At 39.8% G+C, this 18,875-nt stretch overlaps 1 protein-coding gene across 4 annotated transcripts in view; it reads left to right on the top strand.

Moving 5' to 3' along the window:
• PCDH9 (protocadherin 9) overlaps nt 1-18,875 on the top strand; it is a 710,467-nt gene that overhangs the window by 131,962 nt on the left and 559,630 nt on the right. Inside the window, exon 5 of one of the 4 annotated variants that reach the window (XM_054382635.1) lies at nt 1,726-1,736. The exons of the other annotated variants lie outside the window; for them this stretch is intronic. Within the exon in view, the coding sequence (XP_054238610.1) occupies nt 1,726-1,736 (11 nt within the window). The remainder of the gene's footprint in view (nt 1-1,725; nt 1,737-18,875) is intronic. 4 annotated transcript variants of the gene reach the window in all.

The following is an 18,875-nucleotide window of genomic DNA, read 5'->3' as shown; positions in this document are numbered from 1 at the left end:
ATTTCTTTTTTTTTCTCCCCTCTTCGTTAATCTCATTCTTTCCTTTTTTTTTTTTTTTTTTTTTTTTTTAAGAATCATGTTCCTGCTCTTTGCTAACTTGTATAGCAACAGTGCATTCATTCAATTAGTTTATAGAGATGCTTTGGAAGTGCAGTATTTTCATAAATTCATGCAAATCCTTCTGTTTAGAGTGCTAGGTTTTAGGTTTTCTTAACTTCCCAAAATATGCTAATGGTGTTGTAGCTGACAGAACACAGAAAAATCAAACAATATTGTACAAGTTATCCCCTAAGCTGTATACTGCTACATAGATGCTTTCCTTGTTTAAACTAACTTTTTAGTTGTGTTTAATGTTCATATTTGCAGTTAAAGCCATTCACAGTTTTTTGATAGGTTGTTGTTTATGCTGCACTCAGTCCTCAAGGTTGGTAAGCTGTAGAGAAAAACACCTTGAACAGTTTTAGGGAATCTGTTGGTGGTGGAGGGGAAGTTGCAGCCTTTTCCTGTAAGAGGTCAGTAGATGAACAATGTGTCCTAAGCAAAATTGAATCTTTTCTGTAATTTCAAATTATATATCTATATCTAAGTTGTATCTCAAGACAGCACAGCTTTGATGCATCTTTTCAAAATCCACTTTCAGGGGAAGTGCTGTGGCATAGGTTAAGTAACTATGGTGAAAGGACCAGTCTGCAAAGTAATCTGTAGGGTCTGGAAAGAGTAACTTAATTTTTTTTTTTTTTTTTAATGAAGGTAGTAGAAAGGTGAACTGAAGTTTGACAAGGTTCCTACTTTATACACTGATCTGAATTACAAGATACTTGTTTTATAATATAGAGCAGCAGCATAAACTTCAGGAGTTAAAGGTTAGGTGGTGGTCATATATGGGATATGAACTTAAGAAATAAGGTTTCTTGATAGTTTGGGGTGATTGTTATCCTCCTTCCCTTCCTTGGCAGCAACTTAGCTTTCTTTCTTAATAACATCTGTGTCTTCTAGGGTTTATGTGGCTGGTAAGGTCACAGATATTTTTAGCAAGGCATCATCATTACATGTACACACATGCACGCACGTACGCACAGAATGTCTCTCTCTGCTTAGCAACCATAGAGGAGATGTCCACTTGGTCTGATGATAAACAATCATAGCATCATAGAATTAGTCAGGGTTGGAAGGGACCACAAGGATCATCTAGTTCCAACCCTGCCATGGGCACGGTCACACTACATCAGGCTGGCCAGAGCCTCATCCAACCTGGCATTAAACACATTGAGGGATGGGGCCCCAACCACCTCCCTGGACAACCCATTCCAGGCTCTCACCACTCTCATGGGGAAGAACTTCCTCATGTCCAGTCTGAATCTCCCCACTTCCAGCTTTATTCCATTCCCCCTGGTCTTATCACTGCCTGACACCCCAAAAAGTCCCTCCCCAGCTTTCTTGTAGGCCCCCTTCAGATACTGGAAGGCCACAATAAGGTCTCCTCAGAGCCTTCTCTTCTCCAGGCTGAACAGCCACAACTCTTTCAGTCTGTCCTCATAGGAGAGGTGCTCCAGCCCTCTGATCATCCTGGTGGCCCTTCTCTGGACACCTTCCAGCATGTCCATATCCCTCTTGTAATAGGGGCTCCAGAACTGGATGCAGTACTCCAGGTGGGGTCTCACCAGAGCTGAGTAGAGGGGGAGAATCACCTTCCTTGACCTGCTGGCCACACTTCTCTTGATGCAGCCCAGGATCTGGTTGGCTTTCTGGGCTCCAAGTGCACATTGACAGCTCATGTTGAGCTTCTCGTCCACTAGCACCCCCAAGTCCCTCTCCTCAAGGCTGCTTTCTAGCCAGTCCCTGCCCAGCCTGTATTTGTGCTTGGGATTGCCTCAAGCCAGATTCAGGACCCTGCACTTGTTCTTGTTGAACTTCATGAGGTTGGCTTGTGCCCACCTCTCCACCCCACAGCTATACGAGTGAAGCTACTACTTAATGGTTTCTTCATACTAGTATTTTGATGGCATGCCAAGGTATTGCCACTGAGGCCTGAGACACAAAGCCTGGAGTGAAAAAAGGACAGGGAAAAAAAACCCCGATAATGTAACAATGAAGTGAGCTGAATGATATTCTGAGAGGTTATAGCAGCCAAGAAAAGAAACAATGGTGTAACATTTCTCTTTCATTTTCCTTTCTTGCTTGTTATCTTTCATGTTTGCTTGAAACTTCTTTTTATGAGGAGATAAACAAGGAAATGATGATAAGCAAAGCAGCACTGTGGCAGAGCACAAAATGATCATTGCCCTTACTGCACTTTCAAACTGTTGACAATGAAACATAAGAATTACACTTAAGATCTCACCTTTGTGCTTTCTGCAGTAGTGCCATCCTCGAAGAGTGATGGGCCCTGCTAAAGCACAGCAATATATTAGGTAATTCTCCTAACATCACTCTAAACAGACACATCTCATTGTTTCTCCTTGTGTAGGAAGGTTAAGAGACTAGTTTCAGCTCCAACAATAAGGCAGTGATTATGATCTCAAATTTGTGTAGGTTTTTTTTTTTTTTGGTACTTAGTTTACTTCAAATAATATTATAATATTAACAAACATAGAAAATAACTGTATTTGACAGTTAAGGCAAATTATCAGACTGTGGTAACTAATTTTAGAATTATTTACACAAGCAAGTCACTTAACTGTATATTCTTTTTCTGTTAATACTGAGATTTCTTTTTCCAGTTCCTTCTCTTCATTCTCTTCAGTTTGTCTTTTTTCCCCCCTTGACGTTCCCTTCAGCCAGGATCTTCTCCTAAATATTGGACTTTCAACAAGAGACCATCTTTTTGTAGCAGACACCAGTTCCAGTTGGTAGGATTGTAAACAGAAAGTCCCCATGACAACTGATTCATCCCCCACAGAGACCACACATAGTACGTATGAAATGTCTGAACTTACAAAGAGTGCATCCTGTCTCCAGCTCAGGTTGGCAACACGCAGTACCAGAGCAGATGCCAAGAGAATGTGTTCTGGCTTGAGCGCAGTCCCCATTGACGTTGCTGTCTTCATTCTCACTACTTAAAGAACAGAGGATCAAGTTTCAGTCTGTAACATGTGATCATTTCCCCCAATACTTGATTTAATGGGAGTAATTTCTACTTACACTGTGCCTTCCTTTTGAGAAGCTCACACGTTTACATTAATTAAGCTTTATATTCCCTCTGTGCAGCATAGGTAGACTCAGGAATGGAGTGGTTTAACATTATACTAGTGTGTCAGTTGGGAAATACCAGAATCTTACTTTCCATACGCCCTGGGGCAGATTCAGTGCATGCCTTAAATGCAGAGACTGAAAAAGACCATGAGAAATGTGGTATTGATATTGCCACTAGGAGCCCTGCTTGGAAGAGCTGGAGTGCATATGGCAGTGAAGCAAAGGCAGATTCTTTGTGGAAAGGTGTACTCTAGAGCCTGCTGAGACACACAGCCTTTCTGCTGGGCCCTGAAGAGACTGTTGCAGTGCCCCGTAGAGTTCTAGTCTTGCCTTGTTGCCTTCTCTCATTTCAAACCAAGTAAACAGGGATATATCATTATAATGATTTTCCTAAGATCAAAGTGGTGACTGTGTGCAGGTATGGATTTTCTGGTGCGTCTGAAAGGGTAGAAGCATTTCCATTTGGCATCATGTACTATGGCAAATACTCCTGAGGTATGTGACAGCCATCATAGTTCTACCCAGTCAGACTGAGTACACACCCTGGTATGGGACAGCCAGTTGAGCTGAGAAACCCATCTCCCAGTTCTGTTATAATTAAAATTTGTCTAATAAATACTATTTTGTTGTTGTTTTGTTTATTTTGTTGTTGGTTTGTTGGGGGTCTTTTTCCCCCTCTTTGAAGTCCTGTTTTCTAATGTGAAGTAACTTTTGGTTTTGTTTTCTGCAGTAGAAGCTCTTCACAGTATAAATTATTACCTCAGGCACTAGGACACTGTTGCTAAGAAATCAAAAAGACTGTAAATGGGTGTGAGAAAGAAAGGGTTTCTGCATTTTAAGATAAATGGTTAGAAGACAATTAAGCTCTTAAATCATAGGGCTAGGCCAGTGTATACTGGGACCACAAACTGGAAACGCTGCGTTATTTCTAAATGGCTGAATACCTGCTATGGCATCCATAACAATTGCTATTTCTTTAAAGCTGCAAAACTTACTGCAGTTGGAAAAAAAAATCTACCTAAAGAGAATATATCTTGACATTTACCCACCATTAAGTATATACCCATACACTTTGGTTTACAAACAAATTACTCAATTAATGTCGCCTTAAAGCCTTCCGGGAGAGAGAGTAGAGGACATGCACTGCTTGAGCAATGGTTGCTGAAGGCGTTTTGATTACTTAAGCTTGGAATAGGCATAATATCCCAGTGTGGGGGGTCTTTATGCCCTGGCAGTGCTTTCTCTTCTCCTTCTGGAAAGTGTTTGCATACTCCTGCAGTAACTCAGGCTGTTTACTAATCCCCAGGGGAAGGCTGTGGTGATTCTGCCACCGAAGGAAATACAAGTTCCTCAAGTCACTCGATGCCTACAGAAACATTAGGTGCTCTCCTTCTTAATTTTGTGCTTAACCAGGAACCCTGTACAAATATCTCTTTCCTCCAGCACATACAGGAGCAGTGGAAGACCTTTTTTTAAAAAAAAAGCCTGGCTAAAATCAAGTTATTTCATTTTTTTAGCCTTTAAAAGTCATCAGGGATTTAATTCCTGAGACTAGTATTGATCCACAGCTAGTGTTTCAGAGGTCTGGAAGCCACTGATTTCTGAGACATAGAAATGGGTTCCAATCTTACTTTCTCCCATTTTCTTCAGGTGAAGGGGATCCTCTGCTTGTGAAAGGCTTTTCTGCTTTTTTTAACAAGCAGCAGAAAGCTGTTCACTATTGTTTTTGGAATTGTCTCTTCCACTGCTGGCCAGTTTGTTGTTTTTCCAATTGGCCAGTTATATGTTGTTAGCCTGTCTGTCCTCTTATTACTTCCAGCTAGCAGAAGGAACATCCAAAGATGCAAAACCTGTCTTGAGAGCTCTAGTATGTATCTAGCACAGAGTTATCTAGGATTAGCAAAGGCAAACTACTCTGAGTTAGGTTGTGTCTGAATCCTGTTTGTGATTCAGGGTCTAGGTACAACTTCATGGTGGAATTTTGGAGGGCAAAAAATGGAGTCATTCTGCTGCCAGTCAGTTTGCCCATCCAACATTTCCATAAAAATGATTTGACTTGTCAGTTTGCCTTGTTAAGGATTTTGCTTGTCCTAAATGGAGACCACTGATCTAAATTGGGTTATACCAGGCCTTAATATTAACTATTACTGCTGTCACAGAATGAATCCCCTGAGGGAAGTGGAACTCAGAAGGGAAATGAATACTTTTGAAGTCCTCTATCTGTACCTGTGATCACTGGTAAACTTCTTGAACAAAACAGCAAAAAATCTTTCCAGAACCCTTTGCAAATTCTAGTTGTAGTCTTACTGAAACTGTTTCTTCATACTTCCTGAGCTTCTTGAACAAGAGATTCCTTGTAATACTCTACAAATTGCTTTTTTTAGATTATATAGATTCACTAATGTAGACTGTTCATAGCTGAAAAAAACCACAAACAAACCAACAACCATCAAAAAAAAAAAGAAAAAAATTAATAATGTCTTTTGATTTCCTCAACTTACTTCTGTATGAAAGTTTCTGCAGTCTGGTCATCTCCATTCTGTTTAGTTTGCTGTTTGGTAGGCAATAGTATCAGCAGAGAGGCTTGCATTTGGCAGAAAGTAAATGCAGTATTGTACCTGTACCGTGCTGAAAAGGACTGAAGTGGTACAAAATGAGAGGGAGAAACAAAGAAAACCCCAAGAGGTTATGAAGTCAAATCCTCATCTGACTTTGAATTAGAAGCAGAGATATGTTTTTGCTTTATAATCATGATTCAGTTCAACTACTCCAGTCCCCACCTCAGAGATGGCTCTATTAATTCTGTTGAAATACAGAAAACTGAAAATACATTTTTGTATTGTAAGAGGAATAAAAATGGACGAAAGATTAATAATAGAATGTCAATGTGTACATGCAATCCAGGCTTGAACCTGAGGGCAGTCCTTTGAAGGAGTTTAATGACATCTGTGTGTAATTTAATAAATGACTGTTGTAAGACAAGTGGAGAAGCTCTCAAACATTGTTTTTGTGTTGATTGCTCAGTTCAATTACTGTAAACAAATAATCTAATGTTATAATAGTCACTGAAATAAATCTAGCCTAAAAGGGTTGGAAAAAGTTGGAAATATCAAAGCCACATTTATCCATAATTCAATAATTTGGTGCCAGATTCACCTAAAAATAAAAGGCCATCCTCCTCTAAGCATATCAGCAGCAAAGCAGTAGTACTGCAAGTGTAGTACTGCAGATAAACCCTTCACATGAAGAGCAAAATTAATCCAAAATAAGTTGCAGGTAACTGTGACAATTCTTACCTGATGGTTAAAATGGATTTTTTTTTCCCCAGCATAAATGTTCATAAATTACAGTATCCACAGAAACACTTAGCAACAGGTAGAGATTAAATATATTAATTGGTAGGCTTTTATTTCTGTTTACAATTGCTCCTATAATGAGACGAATTTACAAAGAAAAGGTAGATGAACTAAACTGTGATTTAAAATTAAGTGCTTTTTTTTTTCTTTCTTTTTTTTTTCCTATTTGAAGTAACCATGTGATTCATTAGATAATAAACTACATTCCCCTGGAAATCCCAATTTTGAGATCTAACACAGTACTCCAATTTTTAAATTTAAAAAAAAAAAATACTGATTTTTCCACAGACTACAGCTGCTGTCTTGTCATAAAAAGGGGTGGATCTCTATGTGCCTGACTTTTAGTGTCCTTTCACCCAAGATTTTTCTTAAACCTCTTACATAATTTGGTTACTTCATATCTCCAGCTTTTCCAGAAGCAGCAGCAGCCTTCCCTCCTTCCCACAATCTGGCCTTAACCAGAGCAAATGCGTTAAGGGAACAGGATGCAGCTGCTTGTCAATGATGCTTCTTTTTAAGCCACTAAGAACAGCTAGCACAGCTGCACAGTGAGGTGGATTTACACTTTATACTTTTTTTCTATATGAGAGATTTCCAAAAAGCTGCATAGAATAATGAGTTAACTGGTGATGCATGAAGACAAATGAAGATGCTGCCTTATGCTTAATGGTATCTTATGGACAGCCCTGCATTTTAGAGACATTATTTCTGAGGAGACATTGTCTAGGTCAGATGCTGGGGTTATGTTTTATGGGGAATTTGAGGAGATTCTTAACTTTGGATGTGACAGTCCTAGGGGAGGAACAAATTAAGCATTACATCTATAGCTTCTATCTTATTTCCTTTAAACACATAATTGCTTCAATCTTGACAGCTCACAGTGTCAGTAGACTGCAGCAAAACAGTTTATTTGGGTCTGTAATTTATGAGTTCTGATGCATTTTAACATCAGTACAGAATCTTTCTATACAGAGCAGTAGCTGGTGGCCTTAGTGACCAGTGCGCCCCCATTTCACAGCATTCCTCTTTTCCATGCAGGCTCCATTAGTTACCAGTTTCATCCAGTCTGAGAAAAGCAAAAGGTAAGGAAGCAAACTTGGCAAGGCTACAAGCTGATGTTTCTTTGCCTGCTTGCTTCCGCTCTCCCTTTTTCTGTTTATTAAAGTTGTAGCTGTCATCTACATGGCAGCTATGCATGGCTGGAGGAGGGCAGCAAGGACAGAGGAAGACCCAGGCAGTAACAGCAGCGATAGTAGAGGCTGATGGATTTTTGTTGCAGTTAAAAATACCAAGTTAAAAACATATCTTAACATTGCAAATGAAAACAAGTCATTGCGACCTTTGTGCTGGTTTTGCTGGGACAGAACCACAGGTAAGCCATAGGCCATTTGCAGTTCAGGGTCAGTCAGGACAGCTGTCTTGAGCTGTTTCAAAGTTGTAGCCTATACCATGAGCATCACACTTAGAATAAAGGAGAAAATTTGCTATGAGGAGGGGAGTCTCCTGCCAGAACTTCTTCTCCCTACCTCTCTTCTCTCTGGGATGAGTATAACTTCATATACTTTGTATTGATATTGGATATTAATATTTAATTAATTCCATTTTAATTTCAATCTGTGTCTCTCCTTTTCCCAGTTCCCCTTCTCTCCTGCAGGGAGATGTTGTCAGGTGATAGAGTAACTGATTTACTTTAGCCCCAGATACAGGCTAAACATAGAGACCTTTTCTGTAATTTTCTGATAGGCTCGTTACAAAAGAATGAAACATACATTTGATGCAGTAACCCCTGTCCAAATGATAGCAAGAGTAGGTGTACAGTTTGGTAATGACTGACCTAATGGCTTGAGTATTACCTAATGCAGATATTTGGGCAGAGGGTTGGGTTGTACCTGCCTGCATTCCTTCAAAACTGAAGGCAGATCTTCAAAATTGGATTGTCATCTTGAAAAAATCATGGGCATGTGAGTTTTGCAAGGAATTATATTAAAGGTTTGTATTAAATTCTCTTAATTTCACAGACATCATTACTGTAAGAGAATCTGTTTGTTTTTCTGTTTATAAACTTGTGTTTAATACATTTTTGCTTTTCCATATGTATCATGTTAATTTTTTCATTATTTATGTCCTTGTGCTACTGTTTGCAATAGAGGAGGTCAGCACTTTTAAATGGGATAATGATTTAATTTAAAACTCTTCTATTGCAAAGATCAAACCCTTTACCTTGGGAAAAAGCTGGAGAAAATTGTCTCAAAATGATTAAAAGATCTTTGAAAATGCCATTCTAACGATTGAAAACAAATTAACTAGCAGCTAACAAGATTATGTGTGTTAAAAAGTCAGTGTAAAGTGTGAAACCAGCAACTTCATATGAGGTAAGCTCATAAAAAGGAGACATCAAAGAAACCCAAAACTATAAAATGTTAAGAAAGTATTGGAAAATGAACTTAGGGTTGTACTCTAGGTGACTAGAATGCATTTGAAATTTTGTTAAAAGAGATGTTTTGAATTGATTTCAATGAAAGGACTTGCTTTGGTGCCTTAAAAAGTTGGCATTAGTTGGTAAGAAAATACGAAATGTCAGATGCTCCGACATGATAGAAAATATCACCTTGCAAACACCCATTGGAATTTTAGAGTAGCTACTAATCTGTTACCAGTGCTGGGAAGTGATTGCTGTATTTCCAAATGTCATCAGAGTCGTTTTAAGTCATGCCATACACAAGTGAATTTCTGAATATTCTTATGAGCAGTTTCAAACAACTGAGTTCTTGTGGCTTTGGCATAGTTTAAATACTCCCAAAATTGAGAATTTCAGGCTAAAGGATTTTAATCACTTAAATCACAGATTATGTGAGTATGTTCAGCACTTAGATGGGAATGAAATCCTGAAAACTCTTGATAGCTGTCATTGTGTTCAAGTCTTTTTGTGCCAAAATATCTGCTGATGATAAAACCTCCAACATTGCTTCATCAATATGTGCATACAGCTGTTCACGTACTAAAGCTTCTGGCTTGCTAAAATGCCTGCTTCATGCATGAGGTATTTTTCAAATAAGGTATTCCTTCTGGACCCCTCTTGTGTCAACTTTCTTAGATGAGAAGGCAAACTAAGCCTCTACTCGCCTGTCCAGAGAGCCTGTCACCAGAGCCCCTGCTCAGTACATGGTATGCATGCTTGCATGGAGAGGTAGAAGTAGCAGGACGGTGGACATTCTCCATTCCTTAGTTTTGCTGAAGAATTAGAGACATAACTCCTACTCCTTTTGGAGCACTTGACTGCAGAAGAGGGAGGGCCACACCTTGAGTGTTGTGTCCAGTTTTGGGCATCTCAGTACAAGAGAGATGTTGAGGTTCTGGAATCAGTGCAGAGGAGGGCAATGAAGCTGGTGAAGGGCCTGGAGAATAAATCTTATGAAGAGTGACTGAAGGAGCTGGGGCTGTTTAGTTTTGAAAAGAGAAGGCTGAGGGGAGACCTCATTGCTCTCGACTACCTGAAAGGATGTTGTAGAGGCTGGTGCTGGTCTCTTCTCACAGGTAATTAGTGATAGAACAAGAGGGAATGGCCTCAGGCTGTGACTGGGTAGGTTTAGACTGGACATTAGGAAAAAAAATTTCACAGAAAGAGTGGTCAGGCATTGGAATGGGCTGCCCAGGGAGGTGGCTGAGTCACCAACCCTGGATGTGTTCAAAGCCTGTTTGGATGTAGCACTTGGGGATATTGTTTAGGGGTGAACTTTGTAGAGTAGGGTTATCGGTTGGACTTGGTGGTCCTGAGGGTCTTTTCCAACCTGAATGTTTCTGTGATTCTGTGAGGGAGTGTGCTAAGAGGTATTACCAGCTGAATTTGGGTGACAGTGCTCCATCACCCTCACCATAAAGAAGTTTCCTCTCATATTGAGGTAGAACCTCCTATGTTCTAGCTTGTAGCCACTGTTCCTTGTACTATCACTGTGCACCACCGAAAAGAGACTGACACCTTCATCTTGACAGCCACCCCTCAGATATAGACATTAGTAAGATCCCCACTTACTCTTCTCGACTGTACAACCTCAGTTCTCTTAGTCTTTCTTCACAGGAGAGAGCTTCAAGTCCCCCAGTCATCCTCATATCTCTCTGTTGGACTCTCTCCAGTAGATCTCTTTAACTGGGGAGGCCAAAACTGGATACAGTATTCCAGGTGTGGTCTCAACAGGGCAGAGGAGAGGGAGAGGAGAACCTCCTGGACACACTTTTCTTGATTTGACTCATGATGTTGTTGGCCCTTTTGGCCACAAGGACACACTGCTGTCCCATGGATAACTTGCTGTCCACTAGGACTCCAAGGTCTTTTTCCAGGGCGTTCCTTTTCAGTAGGACAAGGCCTAGTCTGTACTGGTGCTAGATGTGGGACTCTACACATGTCTTTTGTCTATCTCTCCAGCCCATCCAGATCTCATTGGATGATAGCACATCCTTCCGGTGTATTGTCCACCCTTCTCAGTTTTGTATCATCAGTGAACTTGCTGAGGGTACACTTAATCCCCTCATCCAGGTCCTTGATGAAGATACTGAATAAAACAGAACCCACTAATGATCCCTGTGGGACACCACTGGCCACAGGACCCCAACTGGACTCTCCTGCTGATCATGACTCTCTGAACTCTGTTGTTGAGCCAGTTACCAATCCACCTTACAGTCCAATCACCTAGCATACTTTTCTTGAGTTTACCTATGGGGATGTTTTAGTAGACAGCATCAAAAAGCATGTTGAAGTCAAGATAGATGACATCCACTGCTCTCGCTTCATCTACCCATTTGGTCATACTTTCATAAAAGGCTATCAGATTAGTCAAGCAAGTTTACCCCTTAGTAAATACTTGCTGGCTACTCCTGGTAACCTTCTTTTCTTTTGTGTTGTTAGAGATGACCTCCAGGATGAGCTGCTCCATCACCTTTCCAGGGATGGAGGTGAGGCTGACTAGTCTAGTTGTCTGGGTCTTCCTTCTTGCCCTTTTTGAAGACTGAGGTGACATTGGTCCTCTTCTAGTCCTCAGCCACCTCTCTCATTCTCCATGATCTTTCAAAAATGATGGAAAGTGGTACAGCAACATCAGCCAGCTCCCTCAGCACTTGTGGATGCACTTCATCAGGGCCAATGGATTTGTGCATTTTCAATTTATACAATTTATACAGATTGGGATCTGTATCCCAATCCTCACAAGAGAAAGTATATCCTTCACCATTAAACCTCCTTTGAAAGAAGCAGCTTTTACTGGCATGTGTTTAAACAACCCAGTGCCCTTTTTCATGGAACAACATTGTGTGATGTTTTGGCAATTCTAGAACCTGCTGAGAAAGGGCTGAATGGGATTTGTCTGGGGCAGTTACCTTTTACAACTACCCTGGTAGAAGAGAAATAGTTAAATCTTTCAAGTTTGGTAGTATTCCCAGGGGCACACAGCACTAGAAAACAGGCTCAAGTTTCATATACAGCAATATTAATTTTGAATTGCTCTATTAAGAAATTAGATACTCACTAGGATGAAGATTTTTCTTTCAAGGACTTGGTGTATACTTTTATTTGGAACAGATTAGAAATGTGATTTCATGTAGGAAATGTAATCTCATCTTAAATATTTACAGAATGCTAATTTATGCTTAAAAGTTGGCAGAAAAACAGAATAACATTAATTAGTCTGAATTATTTTGAACCAGAAACACGTTCTGTCCTGTTGGCTTTGACTGTAAAAGCTTAATCAGACCCATTCTTTGGCCCTCAGATAATGCAACACAGTTCGCATCTATATGGCTAAATTCTCCCCTGTTCCTTAACCCTTTTCCAAAGAATGGCCTGCTTTGTACCACCAGGTGGAAGTTGCTACTGGTTCCTCCTACTTCCCATGCAATTCTTAGGTACTACCTGGGAGATCCTATTTAGCATGATTAATGTATTGATAGTTGTGTGCAAGTGCTTGACTCCAGATGTTTTATATTACAACTATGAAGAGAGCTTATTGAACCAGCACACAGGGCCAATACTAAAGGAATCGTTGAGGAGCTATGCTGAACACAGTATTTAATTCATTGGTTTCCTACATAAATACTAGAAAAAATTACATCATTATGCTATATCTTTTAACTAAAATGACTCTCCAAGCATTATCGTGGGTTTTGCAGTAGGCTGTGAAATGCCTATTTCCACAAGTATTGGCAGATTCTACTAAAGATGCTTAATCCTGCCTCAGATTAGGGAGATAGGCCACCTGATGTCCTGAGATTCTAACAGTAGTAGTTTTCTAGAATGCTGTGATATTCAGATGCTTCTTCATGGCATGTTTGGTATGTACGGAAAACTATTTTCCAAGTCTCCCTAGGTCCCTAGAGGGTTTTTTGTGCTCTGTGGAATGGACTTCCAAAATAGTGAACTTTTTTTTTTTTTTTTTAAATCTAAGAAATATTGGTGTAAGAAGAGATTCAGGTATTCAAATAGTGAGAATTTCACTATAACTAGAAACTGATCTATAGCCATGGATACCTGTGATGGTTTGAAACTGTCTTTTTAATTTTTTCCTTGCAAAGTTCAGAACAGAGAAAGTGAAAGAATGTAAATAAGTCACTATTGGGTGTAAGAAAGCAAAATAACGATTGTTCTAAACACTTCCATTGGATAGATAGAAATGTTTAAGAACTATTACCCAAAACAAAGTGGGCATTCTGCACATTCTGCGTTCTGCAGTGGGGGCAGTTGCTGGGCTGTCTGGCTGCTGTTTCTTCTTCTCTTCTGGCTGAAGATAACACATACTGACCTTGGCAGCTAAGTTAATAACTTTCTGCTTAACAAACTCTGCTTCTCTGTCCAGGGGAGTCTGGGGGGAAGCTCCTGGGAGAGAGAGAGGCCCCTTTGGGAGGGTCCCCTTGGGGGGAAGCAAAGGGAGATCAGTTGTGCTTTTCTGTTGATTGTATATATTTGTGAATGTTGTGAATTTTGTATATTTGTACATATTCATTGCATTTCATCGTAGATTGTAGACTCTGCTTGTAAATACAGCCTTCATTTGCTTCCAGACTGAGCTAGCCTGGTTATTGTCGGGGGGGGGGGGAGGGGGGGGGGAATTTCAGCTCACACCGACACAATACCGATTAATTTTTAAACAGCAAAAAAGAAATTTAGAAATGTATGTGTGCATTTTTATTTGATAACTTAAGCCTGTCCAAAGGAATATTTCCTATTCACAACAAATTCTTAAAAAGATAAAATGATCAATGGATACTTTAAGAGAAAAAAACATGTAAACATTTGAATTCATACATATTCAATATATAAAATCCGTTGCTGATTCATAAATTGAAATCTCTTAATGTTAATCTCTTGTCTCCTCTTCCTGCTTCCCTCCTTTCAGACACGCTTAGACTGCCTCACAGGACTATCTCAGGATACACAACACTAGAAAATAAGTGTTGCTCTCCCCTTTATCAGTATTTTGGGATGTGACAAATGTGATTAGTTAACCATCATGATTTATGTTTTCCTGTTTTACAGAAAGATGGCTTGAAAACTTGTTTGTAGATTCAATGAAAAAAATGAGCCCTTGGAATGCTAAGCATCAAATCTGACTCAAAATCAGCATTAAAAATGAACATTCATTTTCTTGTTAGTTAAATATCTGACACATTCTATTGCATTATTTCTTTTGTGATCATAAAAAGTTAGAAGCTTCTCAGATGGTGTTTAGTGTTTATAATACATTTGTCTGGGCAGATGTGCTTGTAAAATTACCAAAGCATTTGAAGTTATAAACATAGTTCAAATAAAACTTCTTTCAGCTGTGTGAAGGAGACTGATTCCTTCCTCTCTGGATTTCCTATAACACAAACATTATTACTGCAGTTTAATGGATGCCACTGTTGTACGTGGAGTGTGACTGCTGGTTCTCCTTGCTTTTTTTATTCCTTGGTATGTTTATTTATAGGGGAGTTATAAGACTGTGATTGAAGTTGGAAAGACGGTCCCCTTGGGCTTGAAAAGTGACTGACCCCAATCAGCAGGGCTTGTTGTCAGTGATGCTGGAATCTCTTCATGAGTGAGTGGAAAGTAGTTTCCTGTCAAATTTAGTTAGGATTATTTGAGGGGTTTTATTTTTCTTTTTTTTTCTTTCTTTTTTTTCATCATGGACAGTCTTTCTTTTTTATGTACACTGTGGTTCTTGCACTGATTTAAAGAAACAGAGAAGAAAAGTCTGTGTTTGAAAGGGACTATTACTGCTAAATTTTGGTTCAATGGAGTTGTCACGTAAAAGCTTTCTATGCATCAAGAGACATCTTTCTCCAACAGTGAGTCCTATCAGGGACCCTTAAAAAGCAGAGATGTACGATTGAGTTTCCCATCACAGCCCTATTTACTTTTATCTTCTGCCTCTCCAGTCTGAAACTAACCTTGATTGTGTCTTTGCACGATATGTTGTACAGGTGATATGTGAGGCTACACAGGTAGAGAGTAGGTATGTCTGAAGACAATGCGGTTGGATGAAGGAGTAAACATGCCTTTGAAGAAGGAAATTGTCTTCTTTCTCCAATGAAGCAGCTAAAGGGGTGTGTGTGGGGGGGAAATCAACCCAAAACATACTCCTCTTCAGTTTTCCACACTGGACAATTAATAAATGTGAATTCAGGGTTGTGGACAATCTAGAGAGGTGGGCCCAGGTGAAGCTCATGAGGTTCAACAAGAGCAAGTGCAGAGTTCTGCAGCTGGGCCAGAACAATCCTCACTATCAATACAGACTAGGGGATGAGGTGATAGAGAGCAGCCATGTGGAAAAGGACTTGGGGGTACTGATGCACGAAAAGCTGGATGTGAGCAGCCAGTGTGCACTTGCAGCCCAGAAAGCCAATCGCATCCTGGTCCACATCAAAAGAAGTGTGGCCAGCAGATTGAGTCAGGTAATTTTGCCACTTTGCTCTGATGAGACCTCACCTGGAGTACTGCATCCAGGTCTGGAGCCCTCAATATAGGAAGGCCATGGACTTGATGGAATGGGTCCAGAGGGGGGGCCACAAAAATGATCAGGGGGTTGGAGCACCTCTGCTACAAAGACAGGCTGAGGCAGCTGGGGTTGTTCAGCCTGGAGAAGAGGAGGCTCTGAGGGACCTCATAGCAGCCTCCCAGTACCTGAAGAGGGCCTACAAGAAGGCTGGAGAGGAACTATTTACAAAGGCCTGTAGTGATAGAACGAGGAGCAATGTTTTTAAATTAGGGAAGAGTAGATATAGATTGGATGTTAGGAACAGGTTCTTTACCGTGAGGATAGTGGAACACTGGAACAGGTTGCCCAGGGAGGTGGTTGGGGCCCCATCCATGGAGATATTTAAAGTGAGGCTCAAGAGGGCTCTGGGCAACCTGACCTGGTTGGGGCTGTCCCTGTTTGCTGCAGGGGCTTGGACTACAATTACCTTTGGAAGTCCCTTCCAATCCAGACCATTCTGTGATTCTGTTTGCCTTTTTCAATTTTATTTTGCTGAATAAATTTACAAAACCGTACTTTAGTTGGGGGGGGGGGGGGTTGGATCTCTTTTTGACAAGACCCCTTTCTGAGAGTGACTTTTGCTTTCAACATTCCTTCTGTAAAAAAACCATTTTCCTTTGCAATATTTTTTCTCAATATGATGATCTGGCATTGACCCTTTACATTTGGCAGAACCAAGCAGAGAGTCCTCAAGTAGCCATTTTATTTCTGGATGTTGCTGGCTTTTGTTCCTTTCATTGTTCCAGTGGTGAACGACTTTAACTTCTGTCATTTTCCCTCTCTAACTTCTGCTTTGGAAAAAAAAATGAGAGAGAGAATGAAATTACTGAAGGAGAATGACATTTTTTGCACCTACTTTTGATGGTCAGAGAATGTACTGAAGTGCTGTTCTTGACAGGACAGCTTCAATTGCAATTCAAGCCTGGCCTCAGATCTTAGCCAGAGCCTGGGTCTGACCAGAACAGAGGGAGTTTTACCTAAAACCTTCTTGCAGTTCTAACTACATCAGCTAAAATCACCATTTCCTGTTGTTGAAGTCTGTTGTGAGACTTGGTTATTAGATTAAAGCACTCCCAGATAAATGATGCTCTGATGTAGAAATGCCAAGAGTTAATTAGTAGAAGTATTTAATTAGACCCCACCTTGCTGGTACTGATCATCTGAAGATCCAGGGGGCACACTCAGATGATCGGTATATAAAGTGACTTGAAGATGCTGCGCTTTTTTTCTTATGATTTTGACCTATTGTTACCAGGAATTGTACTGCTTTTTGAAAAAGCCAAAATACTACAGTATGTCAAAGGATTGCTTTTTTTCCCCTGCACATCTCAAAGCAACTGCTTTCCTCTCCCTTTGTTTGCTACCTTTTGACATGCTTACAGTGAGGAATGATTGAATATCTGATTAACATCGCGTAAGAAGCATTTTTGCCCAGTTTTCTGACGAGATGCCAAAGCAGTCCAAATCCCTTGAGTCTTATGCGGGAGGTAATCCCACGATCCAATGTCAGCATAATCCCCCCCAAGACAGCTTAAATATTTGTAGTTCTTTCTTAAATCAAGAAATCCCTTGAGGTTTATAGCAATCCCAATTTAAAAAATGGCTTGACCTGAAAACCCTGGAGGACTGTTTGAATGAGGTTGTCTTGCCTCTGGCTTCTTGGCCAACTTGCTCTAATAAGATATGAATGAGATATACAAGGTCATAATTTATAATATGATATGAATATTATGCATATAGCGAAAGGCTGGGGGGGGGGAGGGAATAAGGGATGGCAATGGAGGCAGAGACAGCATTTATTGTGATTACACAAAGGGGGCCTTAGTGGACCAGGATTATTGTACTTTAAGTGAAATTGATTTTGTTCATGATTTGATTTTAATCTAGTTTAGATGAATCAAATTCTACAAGGAGCAGATATTTAATTTAGTACATTAGGATGAAAAGGACATCAGTTCAGAGAAGTTTAATGCACATGATGTGATAAAAGCAGTATCTGATTATGAGAGGGTTTTTTATAGTAATTCCTTGTTATTTCATTACTTCTTGGAATTTATTTTTTTTCTCTCCACATAATATTTTTATTAAACTCAGACAAGATTCTAGTCTCCTTAATGATCCTTAGGCTGATTGCCTGAACAAAAATAATAATGCTAAAAATTGGAGGAGGACAGGGGTAAGACACAATTTCAAACTACCACACTGATCTTTGGTGGAGAGCTACTATTGGAACAAACACAAGATCCTTGCACTCCTCTGAGGCACTTGCTGCAGGCGAGCTCCTTTGCAGAACGAGTCATTGCTGTCTTGTTACAGACTGCAGTTGTAAACAGAAAGTCTGTAGAAACCAATCTCCTGCAATTTTCCAGTCTACTGTTTTCTAATCTAGGGGAGCAGGAATGCTTTGCAATTCAGGAGAAGCTGGTTGCTGTTGAAGGGAGTTCTCCTGCACTTTAACAGTTAGGACCAAATGAATCTGTTTTCTTAGGTTACACCAGATCTGGGAAAACCATCCAGGCTGAGAATGCAGAAAATGTTCAGCTGTTTTATATACATATATATACACACACAAATTAATTTTTCTTAGGAAATAATTTCTGTGAAAATATTCCTATTTATTATTTCTTCACGGACATCTGATTTCAAGTGACCTCCTGTTGAAAAAAGGAAATACTGCTGATTCTTTGGCATCCTTGCACATTTTTCATATTGTTCTTTGTGTTATTATAGATAAATCAGAACTAGTTTCCTCACTGAAGAGTATTTTCTACTTGAATATTTACTGAACAAACCTTTTATATGCTTAAGAAAAAGATTTGCTCTGATGGAAAGAACTTCCTATCACCACCTACTGTCACAAAGATCAGCATAGGTCACGGGATCTGCATGACAAAACAATAAAAAGAAATTCTGAGAGAGAATTCTTAAACCATAGATGTAGGGCAGGAATTGGCAGAAAAACGTTTTAATACATCAGTCTGGGAATACTTGATTATATGTCAGCTTGATGTTCATACATACATTAAAACAAATTATGAGTGGTTTTGCCCTCTTTATGGGGAAAAAGTAAGATTTTTTTTTTTCATTTGCTGGAATGCTTTTTGGCAAAAAACAAAAATGGAGGAAGGAGAAAGAAATTAAAACAAAAAAAAAAAAAAAAGAAAGAGGGGGGAGCTCTATGAGTCTGTCAGCCTGTGTCCAGAGGACAGGACCTTCCCTTTCAATGCTTAAATCTAATCACGTGTCTCAGGCAAAAATATATCCCCCTTCAACTCCCCCTTTTGTATAACAAGTTGTTCCAATTTAAAACCAATTTAGTTAAACTGGG

The sequence above is a fragment of the Indicator indicator genome, chromosome 1 (assembly GCF_027791375.1).
Source record: "Indicator indicator isolate 239-I01 chromosome 1, UM_Iind_1.1, whole genome shotgun sequence".
Classification (NCBI taxonomy): domain Eukaryota; kingdom Metazoa; phylum Chordata; class Aves; order Piciformes; family Indicatoridae; genus Indicator; species Indicator indicator.
This window is presented reverse-complemented; position numbering and strand designations above follow the sequence as displayed.